At 40.3% G+C, this 25,203-nt stretch overlaps 1 protein-coding gene across 5 annotated transcripts in view; it reads left to right on the top strand.

Moving 5' to 3' along the window:
- The window catches only part of Large1 (LARGE xylosyl- and glucuronyltransferase 1), a 500,017-nt gene that overhangs the window by 362,722 nt on the left and 112,092 nt on the right, over positions 1-25,203 (top strand). The window contains exon 7 of one of the 5 annotated variants that reach the window (XM_060393173.1): positions 9,662-9,737. The exons of the other annotated variants lie outside the window; for them this stretch is intronic. Coding sequence (XP_060249156.1) covers positions 9,662-9,669 — 8 coding nt within the window. The 3' untranslated portion in view covers positions 9,670-9,737. Of the gene's footprint in view, positions 1-9,661; positions 9,738-25,203 lie in introns of those variants that run through there. 5 annotated transcript variants of the gene reach the window in all.

The following is a 25,203-nucleotide window of genomic DNA, read 5'->3' as shown; positions in this document are numbered from 1 at the left end:
CTGGCTTTTGTAACAACCTGTTCATTGGCATTAACTAGTTGGCAGTTAACTAACGATCACAGCCATTGTTTTGTGTATTGATTTGCAGGTGTTGTTTATGTGTTCTAAATTCTAAGCTTTTTACCAACTTTCTGTGTTGCAACTTTTCCCCCTTGGTCTACCCCATGTTTGTTCCGTGTGCTGGGGTTCCAAACCGCTATATTTGAATTTTTTATTTATTCACTTTACATCCCAATAGCAGCCCCCTCCCTTGTCTCATTCAGGTTCCACCCTCTCTCCTTCTTCCGTCCCTCCCACCATCATCCCCTAGTCCTCAGAAAGGGGGAGTCCTCCTCCTCTATCAAATGACCCTGGCCTATCAAGTCTCATCAGGACTGGCTGCATCCTCTTCCTCTGAGGCCTCATGTATCCTATGATACATGACCATTGGAGGTCTTTGTATCCTCTAATACCTTCTTAAATTTCTTTCTTCAGAGACATGCAGGTTTTTTTGGTTTTGTTTTGGTTTGGTTTGGTTTTTTGTTTTGTTTTGTTTTGTTTTGTTTTTCTTACAGGTATTTCACTTGCTTGGTTAGAGTTTCACCAAGATATTTTATGTTTTTCTGTGGCTATTGTGAAGGGTGTTGTTTCCCTGTTTCTCAGCTCTTTTTTCATTTGTATTCAGGATGGCTACTGGGCTTTTTATTTTCCCTTTTTGTTTGTTTGTTTGTTTTTAGTTGATTTTGTAACCAGACACTTTGCTGAAGATGTTTATCAGCTGAAGGAGTTCTCTGGTAGAATTTTTGGGGTCACTTATGTATACCATCATATCACCTGAAAAGAGTGATACTTTGACTTCTTACTTTCCAGTTTGTAATCCCCTTGATCTCGTTTAGTTGTCTTATTGCTCTAGATAGGACTTCAACTACTATATTGAAGAGATACAGAGAGGGTGGGCAGCCTGTGTTGTCCCCAAATTTAGTGGAATTGCTTTGAGCTTCTCTCCATTTAATTTTATGCTAGCTATCAGCTTCCTGTATATTGCTTTTATTGTGTTTAGATATGGGTCTTGCATCACTGATCTCTCCAAGACTTTTATCATGAAGGGGTGTTGGATTTTGTTGAAGGCTTTTTCTGCATCTAATGAGATGATCATGTGATTTTTTTTTTTCTTTCAGTTTGTTTATAAAATCTAAAGTCTGGCCCTGGGTTTTTTGTATGTTTGTTTTGATTTGTTTTTGTTTTGTTTTAGCTTTGGTTTTTTTTGGATGGGAGGGTTTTGATAACTGCTTCTATTTTCTTAGGGGTTATAGGACTGTTTAAACTGTTTACCTGGTCTTGATTTAACTTTGGTAAGTGAAATCTATCAATAAAAATCATTCATTTCCTTTAGGTTTTCTAATTTTGTGGAATAAAGGCTTTTGAAGTAAGAACCAATGGTTCTTTGGATTTCCTCAGGGCCTGTTGTTATATCCCCCCTTTCATTTCTGATTTTGTTAATTTGTATGCTGTCTCTCTGCCTTTTAGTTATTTTGGCTAGGGCGTTGTCTGTCTTGGTTTCCTCAAAGCACCAGCTACTGGTTCTTTGAAGTACACCTCATCTCTGCTGGCTCTGCTGGCTGTGTATCAGGTGGGCCAGGAAGAGCAGGAGCATGTGGAGAGAGCTCCAAGCTGAATGCTGCTCTGGCCCTCCACTGCCCCTCTTGCGATGAAGGAAGATGGGGGTCTGAGCCCCACACACAGGCAGGTGAAGGGAGCTCCAAGCTAGATCCAATTGTTTTCTTTATACCTCATGTGTTTCATACTAGATTTTAGAAAATAACCATTACATGAAACATAAAATGTTCTCTATAATTCATTCCTAACTTTAATAAGCTTTTGTATATATACTTAAATCTTCTATAGTAAATGAATTCACATGTTAGTTGTGTGTAATATGTTCTTGCTTTCTGTATGGTAACTAGCTTTCACAATATAATCTTTCAAATCACTTTCCCTCCACGTGCTTGTCAAAGAATAAGTAGATTAAGACGTTCCCTCAATAAGTTTGTGCAGTCCTGTGTCAGAAATCTTATACCTTTGGTTTAATTGAGTTTATATCAAGCGTGGGTGCCTAGCAATGCTGTTCCTCTCTTTTGATCTTGTTTGCTTCAAAATTAAAAGTTGAACTATAGAAAGTTATAACAGGAGCTCAATAATCACAATTTTACTTTTTCTCTGCTTTGACTCTGTCCACCTCCATGTGTATTTGCCTATGTACATGCACTGATCCTGACATAAATCAGTTTGACAAGACTTAGGATCATAACAATAATTACTCTATCATTAAATACAATTTGGTACTTTGATTTGTTCCTCTGTAATATCTTCCAGTAAATTTTACTGTAGTCTCTTTCAAAAATATTAACATATGTGCATTCCTGGATAACAAAAACATTTTGACGTCATAGTACATACTTTTGTTTGTCCTTACGACAGGTTCTCACTGTACAGCCCTGGCTGCCTTTAAACTTTCTATGTAAACCAGGCTGACCTTTAGCTCACAGATCCACCTGCCTCTACCCCTGGAGTACTGGGATTAAAGATGTGTGCCACCATCTGCCTTGAGTATATTTAGCCTGATATTTAACAGATTCTAATAATCTGTTAGTAGGTTTCAGTTTACATCATGGAAAGGCTGTCTTTAGTGCTGTGCTTCATCTTGAAATTTCACGTCTGTTACCAGAGCAACACACACTTTCATTTGATTTATATTAGCCCTTTATGTCTTCCCCTGCCCCCACCTTTTTACTTCAATATTTTTCTTCTAAGTGAAAAATTGGTGATCTAAAAATTTTTTCTTACGAAAAAGCCTATGTTTTCATTCTTAAAACAAAGTCTATTTCAAAGATTGTCATGGCCAGTATGGTTGAGGTTATCTCTACTCTTGGATAGCTTACCTTCTGTTTATGTTTATACTATTTTATGGAATTCTTCATTTCTCCTTCATTACCATCTTTGGATTGATTATAAATATTTTCATTCTCATTTCAGTATTAACCCCTAATTTATTGGACTTTTATAGGCCAGACCTTCGGTTTATTTACTTAAAATCTGAACTAATATCTCAGTTATTGCAAACAATCTTCCATAGGTGCTCACTATTTAAAGCCTGCTTGTTGTAGTTTGCTTTTCATGTAATTTCACCAACTAGCGCTTACTTTCATGTCTGTGTTTTGAATTTTGGATCTGTGCATTTGCTGTTTCCTGTTCTTTCTCATCTTTCTCACCCTCAGACATTTTGTTGGAGGTTATTTCCCTTCTTCCTGAAGTACAATGTCTAGGTCATTTACTTAGGTTAAGTGTTGGCTACTTGTGAAAATATGGCTTTGATTCTCTTGCAAATGCCTTTGTTTTGCCATCTGGTGGTATGTGTTCACTTGATCCACAATTTTAGGTGACAGACCTTTTTCTCCCCAAAACACTGGCAGTGTTATTCTACTCTCTGAAAGTCTGTTTCTGTTGATAACTCAGCTGTCCGTCATTCTTCATTTCTGCAGCTTTTCCATTTGATTTCTTCTCTAATGTATCTGGTCATTTTTGACAGTCTTCTTTTGGGGGGCTTTCTTATGCTCTGCCTAGTTAACTGTTCATGCATAATAAATTACAGTAAAACTTAATAGTTTAAAACAAGGTGTTTATTATGTCTTCTGGTTTCTGTAGACATAAATTTCAGAGGGCCTCAGCCAGGCAAATCTCATTCAGATTATTCTGCATGTGTGTAGGAATACTGGAGGCCATAAGAAGTGGTCAGGTCCCCTAGACCTGGTGTTCCAGGATGCTAGGAATCAAACCCAGACCCTCACGTGCAGGAAGTACTCTTATCCATTGAGCCATCTCCCTAGCCCTAGTTTTTAAAACACACTGGATAATACAGGTTCTGCATATGATTCTTGTTCATGGCCTTTTGACTAACTTATTGTTACCTCTGAAAACCTATTTTCTGATAGCTTTGAGGGGCACAGGTGGTGGTGAACCCGTATTCCTTGGTAAATTGGGAGAATTCTGTAAGGGTGGGTTTCTAAATAAAACTCTCAAGATAAGAGCTAGAGATCCAGATTCGTGGTAAACTTTAGACTGGCAGTGTAGACATAAATTCCAGCCCCCATGCATGAATATGGGCCTGGAATTAAGATACTCCTAGGGATAAATGAAACTGGTTTCCAGCTCTTTCTACAGGGTTCTTCTTTCCCCCAGTAATGGGGTGACCTTGGTGGGGTCGGGAAGGAGAGTTATCTTTACCTTTGCTCTCCATGTTGCTCTAGCACAGTCTGGTCTGGTCTCTTTACATTTGCTCCATTTAAGGCTATTTATTTATAAAATGCAGGCTACTAAGCCAGGAGGTGGTGGTGGTCCACACATCCAATCTTAGCACCAAGAGGCAAACAAAGGCAGGTGAATCCAGAATGAGTTTCAGAGCAGCCAGTACTATACAGAAAAACCCTGTCTTGAAAAACCAAAATTAAAAAAAAAGCCCCCCCGCCCCCGGCCAAGGGACTGACTGCATTCCACACCTTGCTTTTCAGAATGTGCTTTCTTTTAAATTCCCTTTACTGATCGTTCACCCACTTAGCAGGTCTTTCTATGCACATGCACACAGTGTGGGTGGACATACATTTCGTGATCCAATGCTTTTTTGTTTCTTCATGGCAGGATTGTGTGATTTAGTATTTGTTATTTGCATGCCTTGATACTGAGGCACCCAAAGAACTCTTTAAAAAGACAAATCCCCTGGTTCAAACTGAAGTTAGAAAATTAGCAAATTAAAATCTCCTGAGATGCTGAACCAGGCACATGTATCCTTTTTTTAAAACCTCCCGAGAGATTCCTCAATGCCCACCACTGCTAAGAGCTCTTTATTATAGTGAAGACATTGTTCAGAAGCAGTGCAAACTCATCAGAAGAGCTAAATTTGGCCGGTGTAGATGGGGAAAGCTGGAGAGAGGAAGAAATTGCATTTTTGTTAATTTTAAACACTCCTCTCATCCTCTGACTTATATAGTTATCTTTTATGGGGCAAAAGTACGTCTGTCAGCATCACACCTTGAATGTGAAGGCCCCTGGGGCATGCCTGTTAGCACTCTCCTCACAGCCAGTGTGCTGCGATTACTGGCTTAAACAACTTTGCATGTACGCTTCTAGAGTCCGTGCTTTGCCCATTGCGTAGGCACAGAACTCCTGTGGCAGACTTATGAGAACCTATGGTCTTGTTTTCTGGAACTATTGTGGAGTATGGAGTGGGATATCTGGATCAGTAGGTTGTTAAAGAAATGTTGCAAGGATTATGCTGTGCCAGACACAATCCAAAGGGTAGAATTCTATTCTTGTGAGATTCCAACCCTCACTGGATGCCATGATGTCATAAAAGCTCTATTTGACTTTAGTCTCCACTTGATCAGAGGAGCTTCGTAATAATATAAATAAAAACGCCACACACAACAGATCTGGAATGAAGAGATTTAATGTGCGGAGGTGGGGAGTGAAGAGATAGTGGGAGAGCATAGGAGAAGAGAGAAGGGGGATGGGTGAGGCACCTCAAAGAGAGGGAAACAACCAAAGCACAGAGGTCAGGAGGGAGAGAGAGAGGTAAGAGATGGGGGAGGGGGATCTTTTATCCTGAGTTTCTGGCAGGCAACAGCTGATGACTTCACAGGTTGCTAAGCAACCTAGAGGCTAACATTCCTCCCTTTTCTTTTTGTTGTTTGTTGTTGTTGTTGTTGTTTTCTGTTTTAATTAGTTTATTTACTTTACATCCTAAGGGTGCCCCTCCTCTTCTGCGAGTTCCCCTCCCACTTTTCCTCCTTCCCCCTTCCCCTCGCTCTTTTCCCCCAGAAAAGGGGAGCCCTCTACCCCATATTAACCTTCCCCAGCACATCAAGTCACGTTAGGACTGAGCATATCTTCATCCCCTGAGGTCAGGCAAGGTAGTGCTGCCAGGGGGGAAGTGATCCAAAAGCAGGCAATAGAGTCCATGTTAGAAACAGCCCCCACCTCCACTCATCAGGCACCCCATATGAAGACTAAGGCGCCCGTGGGCTACGCATGTGCAGGGAGCCCTAGGTCCAATCATGCATGCTCCTTAGCCGATGTACCAGTCTTTGAAAGCCCCCATAGGAGCAGGTTAGTTGTCTCTGTTGGTGTTCCTGTCCCCTCCAGGTCCTTCCATCTTTCCCCCCACACTTTCAAAGGATCCCCACCCCCCAGAGTTCTGCCCCATGCTTGTCTCAAAGTCCCAACATCTGTCTTGATCAGCTGCTGGCTGGAGCCTCCCAGACAACAGTCAAATTAGGCTCCTGTCTGAAAGCATAGCAGAATATCATTACCAGTGTCAGGGGCTGGCTCTCAATCGTGTGATGAGTCTCAGGTTGGGCCAATTATAGTTTCGACTTTCCCTCAAACTTTGTTCCCTCCTTATCCCTGCACTTTTTCTATGCAGGGTAATTTTTGAATCACAGGTTTTGTGGGTGGGATCTTGTTTCCCTCGTTCCACTAGTCTGGCTAGGAGGTGGTCACCTCAATCAATTTTCATGTCCTCCCTCCACCATTAAAAGTCAAAGCTAGAGTCACACCCATATCATCCCAAGAACCTATCCTGTTGCAGGCCTCCAGCTTGACAAAGAGATGGCCTCCCCTTTTTTGTTCACCTCCCACACTCATTCTCCCCACATCTGATGCTCACCCTTGTTTCCCCTCCCCCATTCCATCTCCTGCCCAGTTCCCTCTCTTCATCCACTCCTGCTGTCTATTCTATTTCTCCTTCTAAGTGACATTCCAGCACCCTCTCTTGAACCCTCCTTGTTACTTTGCTTCTTTGGGTCTGTGGATTGTAGTATGATTATTCTATACTATGGGTCTAATATCCACTTATAAGTGGATACATACCTCACTTAGGGTGGTCTTTTCTAGTTCCATCCATTTGCCTGCAAAGTTCATGATTTCTTTGTTTTTAATAGCTGAGCAGTATTCCACTGTGTAAATGTACCACAATTTCTGTATCCGCTCTTCCATTGAGGGACTTCTAGGTTGTTTCCTCTTTCTGGCTATTACGATTAACACCACAATGAACATAATGGAGCAAATGTCCTTGTGTTGTGGAGCATCTTTTCAGTATATTCCCAGGAGTGGTATAGCTCAGTCTTGAGATAGAACTAGTTCTAATTTTCTAATAAAGCGACAGTTGATTTCCAAAGAGGTTGTACAAGTTTGCACTCCCACCAGCAATGGAGGAGTGTTCCCCTTTTTCCACATCCTCTCCAGCATGTGTTGTCATTTGAATTTTTGACCCTAGTGATTGTGACTGGTGTAAGATGGAATCTTACAGTCGTTTTGATTTGCATTTCTGTGATGGCTAAGGGCATTGAGCATTTTTTAAAGTGCTTCTCAGCCATTTGATATTCTTCTGTTGTGAATTCTTAGTTTAGCTCTGTACTGCATTTTTAATTGGATTATTTGATTTGTTAATGTTTAATTTCTTAAGTTCTTTGTATGTTTTGGATATCAGCCCTCTGTCTGATGTAGGGATGATGAAGATATTTCCCAATCTGTAGGCTGCTGTTTTGGATCTGTTGCCAGTATCTTTTAATTTACAGAAGCTTCTTTGCTTCATGGAATCCCATTTATTAATTGTTGATCTCAGAGCCTGTCCTTTTGGTTTTCTGTTTAGGAAATTGTCTCCTGTGCCAATTAATTCTAGACTCTTCCCCACTTTGTCTCTGATAGGTTTAGAGTCTTTAGTTTTATGTCAAAGTCTTAGATCCATTTGGACTTGAGTTTTGTGCAGGATGATAAATGTGGATTTATTTGTGTATTTCTACATGCAGACATCCAGTTAGACCAGCACTATTTGTTGAAGATGCTTTCCTTTTTCCATTGTATGGTTTTGGCGTCTTTGTAGGAAATCATGTGTCCCTGGGAGTGTATCTTCAGTTTGGTTCCATTGATCAACCTGTCTGTTTCAATGCCAATACCATGCCGCTTTTATTATTATTGCTCTGTAGCATAGCTTGAGATCAGGGATGTTGATACTGTCAGAAGTCCTTTTATTGTACAGAATTGTTTTGGCTATCCTGGGTCTTTTATTTTTCCATATGAAGGTAAAGGTTGCTCTTTCTAGGTCTGTGAAGAATTGTGTTGGAATTTTCATGGGAATTGCATTGAATCTTTAGATGGCTTTTGGCAGGATGGCTATTTTTACTATGTTAATCATACTAATCCATGAACATGGGAGCTCTTTCTACCTTCTAAAATCTTCAATTTCTTTCATCAAAGACTTGAAGTTCTTTTCATATAGGTCTTTCACTTGCTTGATTAGAGTTTCACCAAGATACTTTATATTATTTGTTGCTATTGTGAAGGGTGTTGTTTCCCTAATTTCTTGCTCAGCCTTTGGTCACTTGTATAAAGGAGGGCTACTGGCTTTTTTGAGTTAACATTGTATCCAGACACTTTGCTGAAGGTGTTTATCAGCTGAAGAAGTTTTCTGGTAGAATGTTGGGGGTCACTTATGTATACTATCATACCATCTGTGAATACTGATATAGAGTCTCTATAGTCTATTCACTCTATAGTGAATAGAGACTTCTTCTCTTCTGATGTCTGTCCCTTTGATCTCCTTTTCTTGTCTTATTACTCTAGCTAGAACTTCAAGTACTATATTGAAGAGATACGGTGAGAGTGTCTTGTCCCTGAATTTGGTGTGATTGCTTTAAGTTTCTCTCCATTTAACTTGTTGTTGGCTGTTGGCTTGCTATATATTGTCTTTATTGTGTTTAGGTATGTGCCTGAATCCCTGATCTCTCCTAGCCTTTAAACATGAATGGGCGTTGGATTTTGTCAGGGCCTTTTCAGCATCTAATGAGATGATCATGTAGTTGTTGTTGTTGTTGTTGTTGTTGTTTTTCAGTTGTTTATATTGGTGGATTTTGTTGATGGATTTTCATATGTTGAACTATACCTGCATTACTGGGATGAAGCCTACTTGATCATGGTAGATGATATTTTTTATATGTTCCTGGATTCGGTTTGCAAGTATTTTCCTTAGTATTTTTGCATCAGTGTTTATAAGGGAGATTGGGCTGAAATTCTCTTTCTTTGTTGGGTCTTTGTGTGGTTTAAGTATCAGAATTACTATGGCCTCAAAGAATGAGTTTGGCAATGTTCCTTCTGTTTCTATTTTGTGGAATATTTTGAGGAATATTGGTTTTAGTTCTTCTTTGAAAGTCTGGTAGAATTCTATGCTAAAACCATATGTCTCAGGGCGCTTTTGGGAGGCTTTTGATTGACTGCTTCTATTTCCTTTCAGGTTATAGGCTTTTTAAAATTGTTAACCTGATCTTGATTTAACTTTGGTAAGTGCTATCTATCAAGAAAAACATCCTTTTCGTTTAGTTTTTCAAATTTTGTGGCATACATATTTTTGAAGTATGATCTAATGATTTTTTTTGATTCCTTGGTATCTGTTGTTATATCCGCCTTTTTATTTCTGATTTTATTAATTGAGATGATCTTCCTTTGTCTTTTAGTTAGTTTGGCTAAGGGTTTGTCTATGTTGTTGATTTTCTTTAAAAAAAAAAAAAAAAACAACAAAAACAAAAAAACAGCTCCTGGTTTTGTTGATTCTCTGTATTGTTCTCTTTGTTTCTAGGTTATTGATTTCAGCCCTGAGTTTGATTATTTCCTGCCGTCGACTCCTCTTGGTGTGTTTGCTTCCTTTTTTTCTAGAGCTTTCAGGTGAGCTGTTAAGTTGCTAGTATGAGCTCTCTCCACTTTTTTTTATGAAAGCTCTTAGCACTGTTTTCATTGTGTCCCATAAGTTGGGTATGTTGTGGCTTCATTTTCATTGAATTCTAGAAAGTCTTTAATTTCTTTCTTTATTTTCTCCCTAACCCAGTGGTCATTAAGTAGAGAATTGTCCAGTTTCCATGAGTTTTTAAGCATTCTGTTGTTGAAGTCTAGCATTAATCCATGGCGGTCTTGTAGAATACAAGGTGTTATTTCAATTTTCTTGTATTTGTTGAGGCTTGCTTTGTGTCCCAGTATGTGGTCAATTTTGGAGAAGGTTCCGTGAGGTGCTGAGAAGAATGTATATTCTTTTGTGTTTGGACGGAATGTTCTGTAAATATCTGTTAGGTCCAATTCATTCATAATGTCAGTTAGTTTCATTATTTCTCTGTCCATTGGTGAAAGAAGTGTCTTGAAGTCTCCTAGTATTAATGTGGGTTCAATGTGTGACCTAAGCTTTAGTAATGTTTCTTTTACTAATGTGGGTGCCCTTGCATTTGGGGCATATATGTTCAAAATTCAGACACTATATTGATCAATTTTTTTTCTTTGATGAGTATAAAGTACCCTTCCCCATCTCTTTTGATTAATTTTGGCTGAATGCCTATTTTATTAAATATTAGAATAGCTACTCCAGCTTGTTTCTTGTGTCTATTTGATTGGAAAAGTTATTTCCAGCCCTTTATTCTGAGGTAATATCTATCATTATTGCTGAGGTGTGTTTCTTTTATGCAACGGAATGATGGGTCCTGTTTTTGCATCCATTCTGTTAGTTTGTGTCTTTTTATTGAGGAGTTGAGGTCATTGATGTTGAGAGATATTAATGACCAGTTGTTATTACTTCTTGTTATTTTTATGTTTATGGTGGTAGAGTGTATGTATGTGTGTCCTTTCTTTTTTGTAGCTGTGGGATTATTTGTTTCCTGTGCTTCTGTGGGTCTAGTAAACCTCTCCTCCCTTTTCCTATAAAAACAAAAGAGGGAGAGATAATCTAGAGAAGGTTGTTGGGGCAGGAATGAAGACATTGAATTGTTTCTCATGCAAAGCAAGTTAAAGTATATAGGTTTATTTGAATCAGCTCTTGGTCACCATGAAAGGGGGATAAAGAGAGAGACAGAGACATAGAGAAGTAAAAGCATCAAAATGTCTGAATTACATGGTGAGGAGGAGGGGAAACCCCTGCCCTGGAAAGTTTAGGGTAGATCTTGTAGTTCGCTAGCCATGCCCAGGAGCTAATAGGGACTGAGGAATGCTGGCAGAACCTGGAGCTGTTTATCCCAGGCCTGAAACACAACATTCCAGCCTTTTGTTGATGATCAATGGATAACGGTCAAAGAGATCAATCTTTGCCTACTTCCTGCTGATACCAGGGTGGCAGTAGGGAGGCCAAAAGGCTAAAATGTTCACCATGTCCAGGAAGAGCAGGCTGTTCTATTTGCTGTCCAGAATCTGAGAAGAACTTTGGCAATGAGGGAAAGTAAAGGTCTAGCTGGTAGCAAGGTTGGACTGGAGCACCTGTGGCAACTCCTTTGTCATTGTCTTGGATGTAGAAAACACCTGACAGGAAGCTGGAACATATATATGTTGGCAGAAGACAAAGTTAAGTAGATTAAGGAGAAAATTTATTGTAGGTGTATGTGTGAAACTTTTGGGAGAGCGGTCAGAGACAGAAGGTTTGGAGCAAAGAAGAGAAAAAAAATATAACTTAGGAAACCTCTATCTACCTGATTGCAAGCAGTAATTTAAAAGAGTCCATATTTGATCTGTCATCTAAGGGATATTGAGACCAGGTTTGGTTTGCAGAGGCCTTTAAGCTTAGAAGTCCTTATAGTGGGCCCTGGGTATAGAAATCTGAAATTCTTCAGAAGGCAACCCAGAGGAGAATCTGGAGGGACAGGTGAATGGACTGTTCCCATTGGGCAGGTAGGAGTCAGTGACCTGTCAAGGTGTCCCAAGAGCAAGGTTAGACTCAGTAGATTGGTCCAATTTGTTCCAACAGCTCGTCAGCGTCAGCCCTGACTAGAGACCAAGGGCACAGTTGCCCATAGCAGACACGGTTTACCTGTGCTAGTTGGGGTTGGGGGGGAACCATGCCCAAGGGAGAAGGTCCTAGATCAAGGGTTTGTATGTGAGTTGGCGAGAGTGGCGGGAACTGTTGATGCTAACCAAAAGGGAAGCCTCACCAATCAGCTGGTGATGGATGAAGGAATATGGAGATTGGTTAGCCTGAAAATGACAGTCCCAAAACTAAGGAAAGGGGGAGAAATCCCACCTCTGAAATAGGCAATACATGTAATACTTATCTGGAGCCCAGTTAATCTGAGAGGTTAAATCTGGTAGATTTTTTGTAGCTTATGAGAATCCTTTTTTAAGTTTACAGAGGAGATAAAACTTTAGACATGATAGCATCACCATTGTACTTTACATTGTAGGAAAAGGCAGTAGACATGCACTTTTGTGTTACCAGCATAAACACTTTTTAAGGTGAGCTCTGGAAAGGCAAAGGCTTTCTGTGAAGTTGGAAGGGCAAAAACTCACTTGATCTTGACTTTTAGTATGGTTATACGTCATGAAAAAGAGGCTTCTTCTCTCTGTCCAGAAGACTGGATGTATACAAATCTAGCACAATGAGAAACAAGTTTTAGGTCTATATTTAAAAGACAAGCCAAAGGATATTTAAAACTTGAGCATAGAACCATGATAATGGATCGTATAGTTGAATATATGTATCAGAGTAAGATTAATAAAACAGAGCCCTAGTGATAATATCAAAGCTCTGGACAGTCAATACAACAGTAGCATAGCAACAGGAAGAAATATGAAGCATTTTTATCTATTTAAAATACCTTAACTCACCTTAGACCTTTCAACCTTCATAACTTGCATCTATCAACCTTAAAACACCTACTTTGACCCTCAAACACTTTCTTAGAACCTTTCCTTCATAACTTTTATTTATCAACCTTGAAACTTTTTAGACCCTCATACATTCATAAGTTGCTTTTACCAACCTTAAAATACCTTCGACCCTCAAACATTTTCTTAGATCCTAATAACTTAAACTTCTGTATCCTTAGGCTTTTGTAGCTATTTACCATGAGACACAGGTGAAATTGCTATGAGCATTCATTGTCCTTTGGCTAAAGAGATAGTAAAAGGCTACATCTGAGATCTGCCCTTTGAGTAACAAAGCAGATCTCTACACCTGACAGTAGCAGTTCTTGGAGTGAGGCTTAAGGCTGATCTTCACCTTCAGAGACCTAAAAAGGATAAATTATAATCTGAATGAATCTATGTATTTATCAAAATGACAAGAGATGACTAATCAGTCATAGTCCATTACCTAGACAGTTGTCCCAGGTTTCCATGGAAACATGGGCAGACCGTCTGATCATCATGTGCAGAATGTAAGTTTGTAAGAGATTGACCTCACCTCATTTTCTGCAATGTAAGACAATAACTCTGGGCATCCAGTTTGTCCACAGTTTAGGCTGGGCCTTAGCAGCGGGTCAGTTGAGACAGTCTTTCCCAGTGGTTAGCACACCACAATTTAGAGTTGAAGTCGTCTGCGGTTGTGCCCAAATCTTTTAGTAGATCTTGGGGAACTACTACTAGGATTTGGGACGCTCTGTCTGTCATAATAAGCTTACACATGTTAAATGCCATATTCAACAGATCTCTGACAGGTTTGAAGGCTAGCATACTTGAGTTAAGCAATATAAATGCGTGTATTTAGTTACCTGCTCTAAATTACACCTTGTAAACATAAAACAGAATGTTATTATCTATATTTATGCCATATTCTGCAGATCAGTGTTTGAGGACCAAGTCTATATCAAGTAAGCTCGAGGAGACATAGAGACAGAGAAATATACAGTGGGATAGCATAGGAGAGGAGAGAAGAGAGGGCGGACACCTCAGAGAGGGGGAGAGAAAGCAAAGAAGAGAGGGCAAGAACTGGGAGAGAGAAGTAAGAGATGGAGTGAGGATTTTATCCTGGGCCCCTGGCGGGAGACAGCTGATAATTTAACAGGTTGCATTATAAGCAACCTAGGCTGCCTATATGCTAACACTTTAAGTTTGGACCACATACATCCATAGCCTCACATGAAAAGGAACTGAAGTGAATGTTCATAGTCAAGTGTACCTAGTCTGAATCTTAGCTTTACAACTTATAACACCACAGAGGCAAAAGACTTTAATTTCTCTATGTCTTGTTTTCCTTTTCTCTTAAATGAGAGGTAATGATTCCTGTTTTCTGAGGTTATTAAAAAACTTAATACTGTATTTTAAACATTCTGCCTAGTGCCCAGCATCTAGTTACATCTCTACTCATTATTTTCATTGTTCCTGCGATAGTTCTTAAAAGGACTAAGGTGTATATGTGTCTAAACACTTTTCATGTTCTTTGCCTGGCTGGTAAATTTTATGTTCCCCCATACCTTTACTAGCATAAAAAAAAAAAATCTATATTCACAAGTTGAACCTACCTTCATGCCTTAGATTTACATTCTAATAATAACTATAATAATTCACACCTTACTTGTTGGACAGCTCTAAAGTATTAGACACCAAGCTATGCATTTCACAGATACAATCCATCTTCCTTACAACAAGTTTGTGATTAGGTTTGATGAGCTCAGTTTAATAACGAGCAGACGGAAGCTCAGAGAGTAAAGGACTCCACAAGATCACTCGATTGGGCAGTCTCCTTGTCGAGGCTTAGACATGGCATGTGCTGACTTCAGGCCGCTTGCAGCCACCCTCTCATTGTGCATCTCTCTATTTTGCCTGCTGCTCATAGTGACCTGATGCCTCCTGCTCTGCCAGCTAAATCCTTTGTCCTTTAAGACCCAACATAAACATCACTTTTCCTTGGGGGAATTCCTTTGGCTCTACCAGTTTCAAGTAAGTGTGTGTGTGTGTCTGCCTGCCTGCCTGCCTGCCCGTCTCTGTGGGTCTGTGTTTCTATATGTAACATTTCCAAACATCCCGTGCCTTCTTGGAAATGTCCTTGTACCCCTCTATAGTGCATTTGAGATCAGTCCTTAATATAGCCATCATGTGAAGGATGTGGATATACACAGGGAGAGCAATTGTGTTTAGCAGCTATGAATAACCAACAGCTGTAAAATTACAGAGTGGCAGAATCCACAGGGGCCTCTGCAGTTTTTATAGAGAAATCCTATTTTAATAATTGGCAATATAGATCTTAAAACAGTGTGACTTAGTCTACAATTAAGGCTCTTTAGAGTTTTTGTTTGTTTTCTTTTTTGTTGTTGTTGTTCTGTTTCCTTTTGCTTTTTGCTCCCCATTCTTAGTGCTTGTGTAGCCCCTGTAGTGATTGTGCAGATCTTTACAGCACAGGGTATGATGTGAGGAAAGAATGTGTAGACGCTTGGGTACTGTGTGATGCGACAGAGAAACGGAGGCCCTGAGACCTGCCGGTGGGTGAGCTGTGCACTGCCGTTCTTACATTATCTATGCCCACGTTGCAATTCTAATTCTTGTAATTTAGAGAAGAATGATTGAGTCCGGGGGACGTAGGTCAGTTGGTACAGTGCTTACCTAGCATGCACACAGCTCTGGATTTGATCTGAAGTATTAAGACCCTTTTTTTTCTTTTTTTTTTTCTTTTTTATTAATTACACTTTGTGTTGTATCCCACCTGTAGCTCCCGCTGTCCTCCCCTCCCAATTCCTCCCTTCCTCTCCCTTCTCCATGCATACCCCTCACCAAGTCCACTGACAGGGGAGATCTTCCTTTCCTTCCTTCTGATCGTTGTTTACTTCTTTGGGGGGAAGTGGTGGCACAGAGGTCAGAGAACAACTTGCAGAAGTCTCTCATCTCCTTCCACTGTGTGGATACCAGGGATTGAACTCAGGTCAGCAGTCTTGGCCACAAGCATCTTTACCCACTGAACCATCTTGCTCTCCCCTTCAAGACACCTTTAAAGCGGGAACTCAGAATCTGCTATGTTCTTTGTACTTTTCTTCTTTATCTTGTCTTAATGTCAAAGAACCTTACCCTTGTCAAGAATTTAATTTGGTATTCACACAAACCTGTCGCTCAACATACTTAATAAACAAGTTTATGTAATTTTAACTTAGAGTACTGATGCCACCATGAAAAACCTGTTTAAGGTTGAATGTCCTTCTGTTCTTTACACATATGACTAATGGAAATGCAAATGCACTGGGCTCTGCTCCTGGTGAGCTTTGTGTATGCCCGTTAGGAAGATCATAAAAACACCCCGGAAAGCATGGAGGTAGGATGACAGACCTCAGTCCATGGACTCATTTATTGCCTCAGTCTATTGTCTCCCATTACTTGTTCTATGGACCCATATACTTGACACATAATAATTATATTTATAAGGTCAAGTGTATCATTGCAAACAAGTATATAATTAAATCAGGCCATTAGTTTACCTATCATCTTAGGCAGATGTCATTTCCTGTTTAAAATTCTATCTCCTAACTCTTCTGAAGTATGTATCTAATTTCTGTCTACCATAGCTATCCTTGTTATTCCAACTAGAGCCTACAGCCATGCTTCCCTTCTCTACACCCTTCCCATACTCTGGTACTTGATCATATCTTACAGACATGCAGATATTTGCTCTAAGATATTTGTTATTAGTAGCAAATACCCAGTATGCCTATGATTGCTTTTTTGTTTGTTTGTTTTGTTTTAAGAAAAAAAATCTATAGGTCTGGGAGAGTTCAGTGCATAAAGTACTATCCATGCAAGCATGAAAACCAGAGTTTCAATCCTCAGGACTCATGTAACAACTAGGTTGGAGTGGCAGCTGACCTGTAATCTTAACACAGAGAGGTAAAGGCAGGAGATCTCTGGGGAGAGCTGGCTAGCTAGACTAGTGGAATCAGTGAGCCCTGGGTTTAGCAAGAGACCCTGCCTCAATAAGTAACATTAGGGAGTGATCTGGAAGACACCCAGCATCTACTTCAGGCTTTACACACACTACCACACACGTATACTATACTGTACACATGTCAAAATATGTTTAAATTTGTAATTAATGGATTTATTAAACACACACCCTAGAAAATAACACATGTTATGTAATTGCTTGAGTACAGAATCTGTTTTTATACCTAGCAAGGCCATGCTAATGCAAGCAGTTACAGCATACATAGCCCAGAGATTCCACTTGCTAAATTGGGAACAAAATTATTTTGAGGTAGCAAAGAATTCCAAGGATTTGACAAGATTTGGCTTCTGTATGCCTCGATTGATCATTACCTGATACCAAGGGTGACTTCAACTCTCAAAGCCTGACTATATTCTCTCACTTGCTTGGTCCAGTGCATTGATTAGACATGGTAAAATCAAAATAACCCCCCAGTATACATTCAAAATGAAATGGTAAAGGGTGAGTAGTTGGGATTGCCATTTCTCAGAAGGGTTTGTAATGCCTTGGATTAAAAAAGCTTGGGAACAACTTGAGGCTGTGGTGGAGCTGTAAGGAATTAAGTATTTAGAGGATCTGGAGGTCAGAGCTGGGTCATTCTAGGGAGAAGGTCAGAGCCTGAAGAAAGAAGACAGCATAAGGTTGGACTGCCCAGCTACTACTGAGCGGTGCTGCATCACCTAGTCCCTGGCTTATCTGATGCCCTGAGTACAGGAGAATTTCTACACTTGAGTTGTAACTTTATAAACTGTGGTCATTGGTAGTAGGGTGATTATAGTTGCTATTGGGAGAATACCAACTGTGTAAGTTAGAAAATCAAGATAAGCCTAATATCTCAATAAGCAAAACTGTAAGACAACTTCAAACTTCTGTACTGGTGATGGGAACCAGCTTGTCCTTGGCTTATAAAGAGCCCAAGCTTTTCAAAACATTCACAGTCAAAGATCATATAAAAAAGGAAACAGAAGTAGAATGTATCAGGCCTTGAGTTATACAAACACTTTATTTTCTATTATTCATGCACAGTCTACTTTATCCTACAGATGTAGCTGGTAAGGAAAGATGAAATGATTTATGTGTAATTTGAGTTGAGCTAAGAACCCAAGTTAAAAGGGAAAAAAAAGTTGGGCTGAGGAAACAACTCAGTAAAGTCCTTGCCCTGTCAACATGAAGAACTAAGATTGATCCCAGAACTTGGGTATTAAACAGTCACAGTGGTACATGCTTGTAATCTTGGTACTAGACATTCAGGGAGAGGCATCTGCTGGGGCTCAGCCAGTTATACATTCTACTTGACAAGCTTCCGAACAATGAGAGCTCATAAAACAAGATGGGCAGTGTTTGAGAAACAGCACTAATGTGCATACCTACACACACACACACACACACACACACACACAAAAGTCTACTGAACCAATTAGAGACTTCCTCTTCTGAAAGAAAATGTAGGCTGTGTGTGTGTGTGTGTGTGACTGTATGTGTGTGTGTGTTGATCCCAAATGTTTAGGACCAGAATTGGTGTTTTGAATTTAGGATTACTTTATGTTTAAGAGTATTTTATCAAATGAATAAGATATCTTGGTAATGATACGCAAGTGTAAACACAAGGTTCATTTTTATCTCATACACTTCAGACGTGTAGACTGAAAGCAGTCTTAGGCAGTGTTGTGCATGACTCAGAGCTTCCTGCTGTGTAATTTTCTACTTCTAACATCATTGTCACCTCTGATTTGAGATTGGGTTTAGGCCTGTTTATCTGTACAGGCTCTATTATGTAAACCATATTAACCCCACGGTTGGTAATGGAATTTCTCCCTCAGAACTTTCCAAAGCAACATGACTCTCCATGCTACAGTTGAAACTAACCAACATCCAAGCATACTACTGTCCTCAAGCCCAGGCTACATAGCTCAAGCATTCTGAATCCCTTGCAGAATTGCCCTCAAACAGTTCTTCATGGTCATGACTCATCTCTATTAACCTATGGTAAGCCAGAGAGAGTCAGAAGTTTAGGACAAAATTCTTAAAGCAACAGAAATTACTATTTTGTGATCTGTGACTACAAATAGTCATGATTTTTAATAAGAACAGAAGCTAGGAAAGCTGCAGCCATCTTCCCAAGTGTCCTCTAAACTTCTGAGACCTTGGCTGAGTGAGGATGACCTTTGGAAGCAGAACTTTTTTTTTTCCTGGATTTGGTAGTTCTTAAATATTACCCAGCATTATCTAGCATGTGGCCAGACGCTTGTCTGACCTATTCATTCTCAAGTGTCCCTGAACCCTGAAAGAGGAATACATGTCATCTCAGGCAGACCCTCCCTGTCATTCACTACTGCACTAGTGACCTTTTCCAGATGGAACATGTGACAGCAATGTCCATCTGTAGCCACTACAACAGGTTCTTCCGGCTGCCATAGGCCCATCGCTGGAGGTGCACCACTGCCTCTATTCACCTGCCATCCTTTCTCCTCTTACTGACACGCCTCTGGAATGGAAAACATCCTGTCTCAAGAAATGTATCTGCTTCCTAAGCCCCTTCTTCATGGAAGACTCTCCAGCTTTGCCTGTTATACACCACCCCTTCATCTGCTTTTTATGCACTCTCTCATTATCATTATATCCTGGCTCTCTCTCTCCACTCATCATTATATCTTGGCTCTATTTGTAGAATATGGTGCCCAGACAGCAGAAATCTTATTTGTTCAGGGTTTAGAGTTTGTGTGTGTTTGTTTCTTGGTTTTCATATGCACACATAAGCACAGGTCCATGTGTACATGTGTGTAAAAGCTAGAAGTATCATCCTCAGGAGCTGTGCATCCTGAGTTTTGAAACCTTGTATCTCACTATGACCAAGGGATCACCAGTTGTGCTAGACTGGCTGGCCCATGAGTCTCAGGCACCCACCCATCTCCACATTGCCAGCACTGGGATTACAAGCGTGTAACCTGGATCTGGCTTTTTATGGGACTGCTAAGTTTCAAGCTTACCAATTGAACTACCTTCAACTACTTCCTGTTTTTGTAACCCAGCGCTCAGAATAGTGTTTGTCTTATTTATAGTCAACATTCAGTCGCTAACTGTTGGATGAAGGGATGATAGATGAAACAACCAATGGCTGAAAGATCAAATGGATGAATTTACTTGGCTGTGTGATATTTGGCTCTTTGGTAAGCAATTTCTGTAGTTTCAGCTTTCCAGCTTAATGCCTATAGGCCTGTACTCCAAGGTAAAGACATTACCTCTCTACCTCCATCCCAATGCTACCCATCATCTTTTCTGTGATGTTGCAAAGAACTGTCTACCCTGAGTTCAGAAGCTGTCATTTAGCCTCCATCAGGAAGAATGTCAATGCTGTCAAAAGCCATTATTTTATATATGATTGGAAAACATTTTTTAAAGACAATGCCTCAGTTTAGGTGTTGTTAGTGATTTAATATCACTTTAGGAGATGACTAATAGGTGCTTGCTATAGGTGATTTGTCCTTGGGCTCACTAACAGGGAATTCTGTCCAAAGAGGATAGCAGGGAGCAGACATATGGGGAGGGGTGATAATATGGCCTACATCAGGGTCAGCCTTGACCTCAAAATCCCTGTCTGATTTATTTCAGTCATTAGGTCTGAGTGTTTGCTATTCAATGTCTGAAGCTTTGGAGTAGGAAATGTCTTATGCCATGATCCAAAGGAAACCAGAGTCAAGATATGTGTCCCTCCTAGCTATTAATTTGAGCAATAGAGGCTGTTTCCATGTGTAACATCAATAAGCACGTGAAGATTTTCTCACAATATATGGTCTTCTCCGGTCCTGTGCATGTCTGGTATTTATCAGCATGCCTGTGTTACAACTCACAATGAGTCTGATTGGTCATATATGGTATCACTGTTACGCAACCATTCCAGGCCTCAGAGGAAGGAGGATCCATCATATTTGTGGATTTCTCAACCAGAACCTGGCATGAGGCTCAGAATTTGAGCTTGCATTGGGTAATCAGGTTCAGCTCTGTGTGTGTGTGTGTGTGTGTGTGTGTGTGTGTGTGTGTGTAGTATGTGTGTGTAGTGTGTGTGTGTGTGTGTGTAGTGTGTGTGTGTGTGTTTGCATACCTGTTGATTAGATTAATAAATTTGTATTGAAAAATATAAATAATCACTTAAATAAGCAGCACACAGAAGTTTTGGGTAATAATGATAACTACTTTTCAAAGCTGAACAAGATCCATGATTGAGAAATGTTCAGTTTGTTCAAAGAGCAACCTCCTGATAGCAAGAAGGTAAATTTGATTATAATCTATTATCAAGAAATAAAATAGTACAGCCACAATGAAGGAGCTAGCCCAGTTGGTACAGTTGATAACTGTTGAAGCCAGAACTGAATCTTTACTAGGAAAATACTGAACCTGTGCATCTTTTTCGTAACTCTGGTCAAAAGAGTGAGACACTTGTTCTTTTGCACTGTGGCTGAAAAGTCACAGGGATGAGTGAGCCATCAGAATATACCAAAAAAAAAAAAAAAAAAAAAAAAAACCTCTTTAAAAGAAAAGGTGGATCCACAAGTGCCCAGAGAGGTAGCTGGCTGGATGCAGGCCATGCATCCCGGGAGCTAGTATGAGAAAAGCTGCCTTGGAAATGAGCCCAGCAGCTCAATATTTCTTATTTTAGTTTTTCCCATTTTCCATTTCAAAGACAAAGTTCATAGAAGGAGGAAGAGAAAAATCATTATTTGAGATTGAGCAGATTTTTTTTAAGCTATAAATTTAGATAACATGAGTCTTCAGAGGACTGTCTGGGGGTGGAGGTAGAGCCTTGTTTATGTGTCCTGGCAACGTAATCATTCTCTGATCCTTTGTTGAATCCTTTGAGTTCTCCACCTTTCCTTTCTGTTTCATGTGCCTTGGGAAAGAGGTATCCTCACCTCAGTGCCCTGAGATTACTCCTGAAAGGCACTATACCCTGAGCACCTGGAGACACCATATGACACTCAAGGAGAAAACAGAAATAGAGACAGTAGGCTTCTCAGCTGCACCTGACCAAATTGCATTTCATTCTCATTCTTTCTGAATAGCTATGGCCTTGTCCATAGTAGGAGGCAAAACAAACAAACAAACAAACAAAGCACTTGCACTCATTTCTCCCCTCAGCCACAGTTTATATTTATAAATTAGTTGCTTTCTAGTCTGTATGAATTAAGAAGCAACCGAAGGGAGGAAGGGCTTATTGTGTGTTAGTTACTTTTCTCCTGTTGCGATAACACACCATGACCAACCAAATGCCATGATCAACAATAGCTTAAGGAAAAGAGAATTTATTCAAGCTTATTGTTCTAGAGGGGTAAGAGCCCTTCATGATGGGCCAGTGGCTAGCATCAGGTGGCAGTCCTGGCAGCAAAATCAGGAAGCTGAAGGTTCACAAACAAAGCAGAGGGAGAACTACAGTAGGGTGTGCTTTAAAATGATAAGCACAAGCCAGTGACATACTTCCTCTGGCAAGGGTGCACCTTCCCATAACATGTCCAAACAGCAAACAGCACCACCATCTGAGGACCAAGTGTTCAAATGCCTGAGTTTATGGGAGACACTTCCCATTCAAACTACCATGAAGGGGGGCAGTGCATTGAATAATGGTGAAAAAGACTTTGCAACAGATACAGATTTTAGGGGCTGGAGAGATGACTCAAAGGTTAAGAGGACTGGCTACCCTTCCAGAAGACCCAGGTTCAGTTTCCAGCATCCACATGATATCTCATGATTGTCTGTTACTCCAATTTTAGTAACTCCAACACCCTCACACATATATGGACATATATGGAGGCAAAATATCAATGTATGTAAAAATATAAATAGATGAATAAATAAGGAATCATAAAAAAGAACTGGATTTTGCCTGTGGCAGCAGGACCTTGCTTGTATCGGGATGGATCAGGAAGTATAGAGACCAAAACTACACCGAATGCTCAAGACCTATCTCTATTGGCCCACTTCTTCCAGCTGGTCCTCACCTCCCAACTGCTTCACAGTCTCCTGTGACAGTGTCACCAGATGGGCACTAAATGCTCCAGCACATGAGCCTATTGGGGACATTTCACATCCAAACCTAGCGATACCACAATGACACAGACACTAGAATGCAAGTGTCTTAGACTGGAGAGCTAACCTAGTCGTTTGTCCATCGCAGTTACTTTGCCTTCCTAAATGTCAGTTTCCCTTGCAGAAGTTATTTGTCAGGATTCTCAAGTTTGACAGAACTTAGACAGAGTGTGTGTGTCTGTGTGTGTGTGTGTGTGTGTGTGTGTGTGACTTATTAGAACAACTTACAGGCTATGATCCAGATGATTGAACAATGGTTGCCTGTGAATGGAATGTCTAAGAATCCAGCAGTTTTTCAGTCCACAAGGCTGGATGTCTCAGTTGGTCTTAGGTATCCACTGGAATGATAAAGAAGTAAGCCTGAATGCCAGTGAAAGAATGGACTTCCTAGCAGGGACAAGGGCAAGCAAGTGAAGGGAGCAAACTTGCTTCCATGTCCTTTACATAGGCTGCCAGCAGGAGATGTAGTCCAGACTAACGGTGAATTTTCCCACCTCAGAAGATCTAGATTAAAGGTTTATCTTCCCCAAGATCCAGAATAGAAATGAATCTTCCCACGAAAAATTATTTAATTTAAAAACAAAAAACAAACTATCACAGAAATGCCCAGTCATTTGGGTTTTAGTTAGTTCCAGATATAGTCAACTTGACAACCAAGAATAGCCATAAAAGATTGGAAGGAAGCATCCATGTCATCAAGTCTGGTTCTCTGCTCATTGCATACATGCAGGGCCTGAGGTATGATACTCTAATCCTGCTGTACATTAGAATATAGGGGCTGCTGTTTGTTAAGTGACTGCTCCAAGGAAGAAGGTATCCCATTGACCCTTGAAGGAGGACCTGGAAAGTAGAAGCAAGACAGTTGTTGAAGTTCTATGCAGTTCTCAGTCCTGAAGCAGAGGGACTGTGTTCTTGGTTGTCAGAAAGGTGTGGTTCAGAGTAGGAACTACTGCATGATGGTTGAATTCTGTAACTATGTCTAGTTCCTGAAAGCTTCTTGCAAAAAAAAAAAAAAAAAAAAGCAGCTCCTTTCTGCTTTGCTGAACTTTAGTGGCTCCCCGTGATCTCATTTACAAGCCAGATAGCTACTCATTCATCCTTCCTTCAACTTTCCAAACAACACAGATTTAAATTTCTTGTAGAGGAATCAGCCTTAGCCCTAGAGCTCAGGGCCAATGAGGTGTGTCTTCCCAGTGAAATCAGTAGTGGGCAGTGAATAAAAGGGAATAAAAGTTTCTAGTTGCTGGGACAAAGTGTCTGACAAAGCAATCAAAGGAAGAAAGGATGGATTGTTTGCTTGTTTGTTTGTTTTTGTTTGTTTTGTTTTCCATTGTGACAGAGAAAATATGCATAGCTGTAGCTGTAACATATGTAAGATAGCTGTCACAGTATGTCTACAGTCTGGATTCAGAGAGAGAAGTGCCAGTGCTCAGCTCCCTTTCTCACTTTTATTCAATCACGGACTCCAGTTCATGTGATTGTCTCTCCAGCACTCAGTCAAAGTGCGCTGGAGAGATACCCACAGACAGTCAAGATTTAATAACACTGAAGGTTTCATTTAAAAATGAAACCCAGAGAACCAAAGTGAGCAACAATTATGTGAAGTGCATGCATCCCATCCCAGGGACATGCCTTATAAATCAGAGAGACATGACCTTGGTTAAGAGTACCAGGGATGTCCCAGAACATAGCCACTATCACCATATTATAGGCAAGTAAAATGAAGACCCAAGAGTTTACCCAAGGAAATCTTCCAGGTGTAAAAGAGCTAGCATTTGAGGTGAGTGAGAACTTAATTGTGGTTTAATGAATTGGTGTCCCTGTTTGGGAAGAAAAGAAAGAAAGACTGAATGTGAAGTCAACATCAGAGAGATGATTCCTCCACTGATTATGTGTTTGTCCACCTCAGTCCCCTTGTCAATGCAACTCTCAAAGGAGATTCTTCCAGTGAAATTGCTAAACTCCCATGGTCCGTCTGAGAGTGTATCATCTCAAAGTGCCTGGAGCTGGAGCTAAACTCCCGAAGCATGTGCTGTTTTCACACAGAAGTTCATGAACAATCCAGCTCCATCTATTACTGGATTTTAAATACTGTTTTATGCAGGTTTTCTCGGGAGATGCTGCCTTAGCACGGTCACCTGGGGCAGAGTAGCTGTTCTTTCAGGATGTTTAGTAAATCGTACCTTGATGCTAAACGTTTTTCTTATTTATGCATCATGCACTTGGGCATGCAATGGCCTATGAAAGGCTTTCTATCAAAAAAGAGCTTATTAGAATAAATACGAGGTTGGAGGACTTTGTTCAGTTTCCTGTGATACTCAGGGCCACCTCGGGTTTTAAGATTTTAGTATTCACCTGGTGATATGAGCAGGCATAATTGTCTTGATGTGCAG

The sequence above is a fragment of the Meriones unguiculatus genome, chromosome 10 (genome assembly GCF_030254825.1).
Source record: "Meriones unguiculatus strain TT.TT164.6M chromosome 10, Bangor_MerUng_6.1, whole genome shotgun sequence".
Lineage (NCBI taxonomy): Eukaryota > Metazoa > Chordata > Mammalia > Rodentia > Muridae > Meriones > Meriones unguiculatus.
This window is presented reverse-complemented; position numbering and strand designations above follow the sequence as displayed.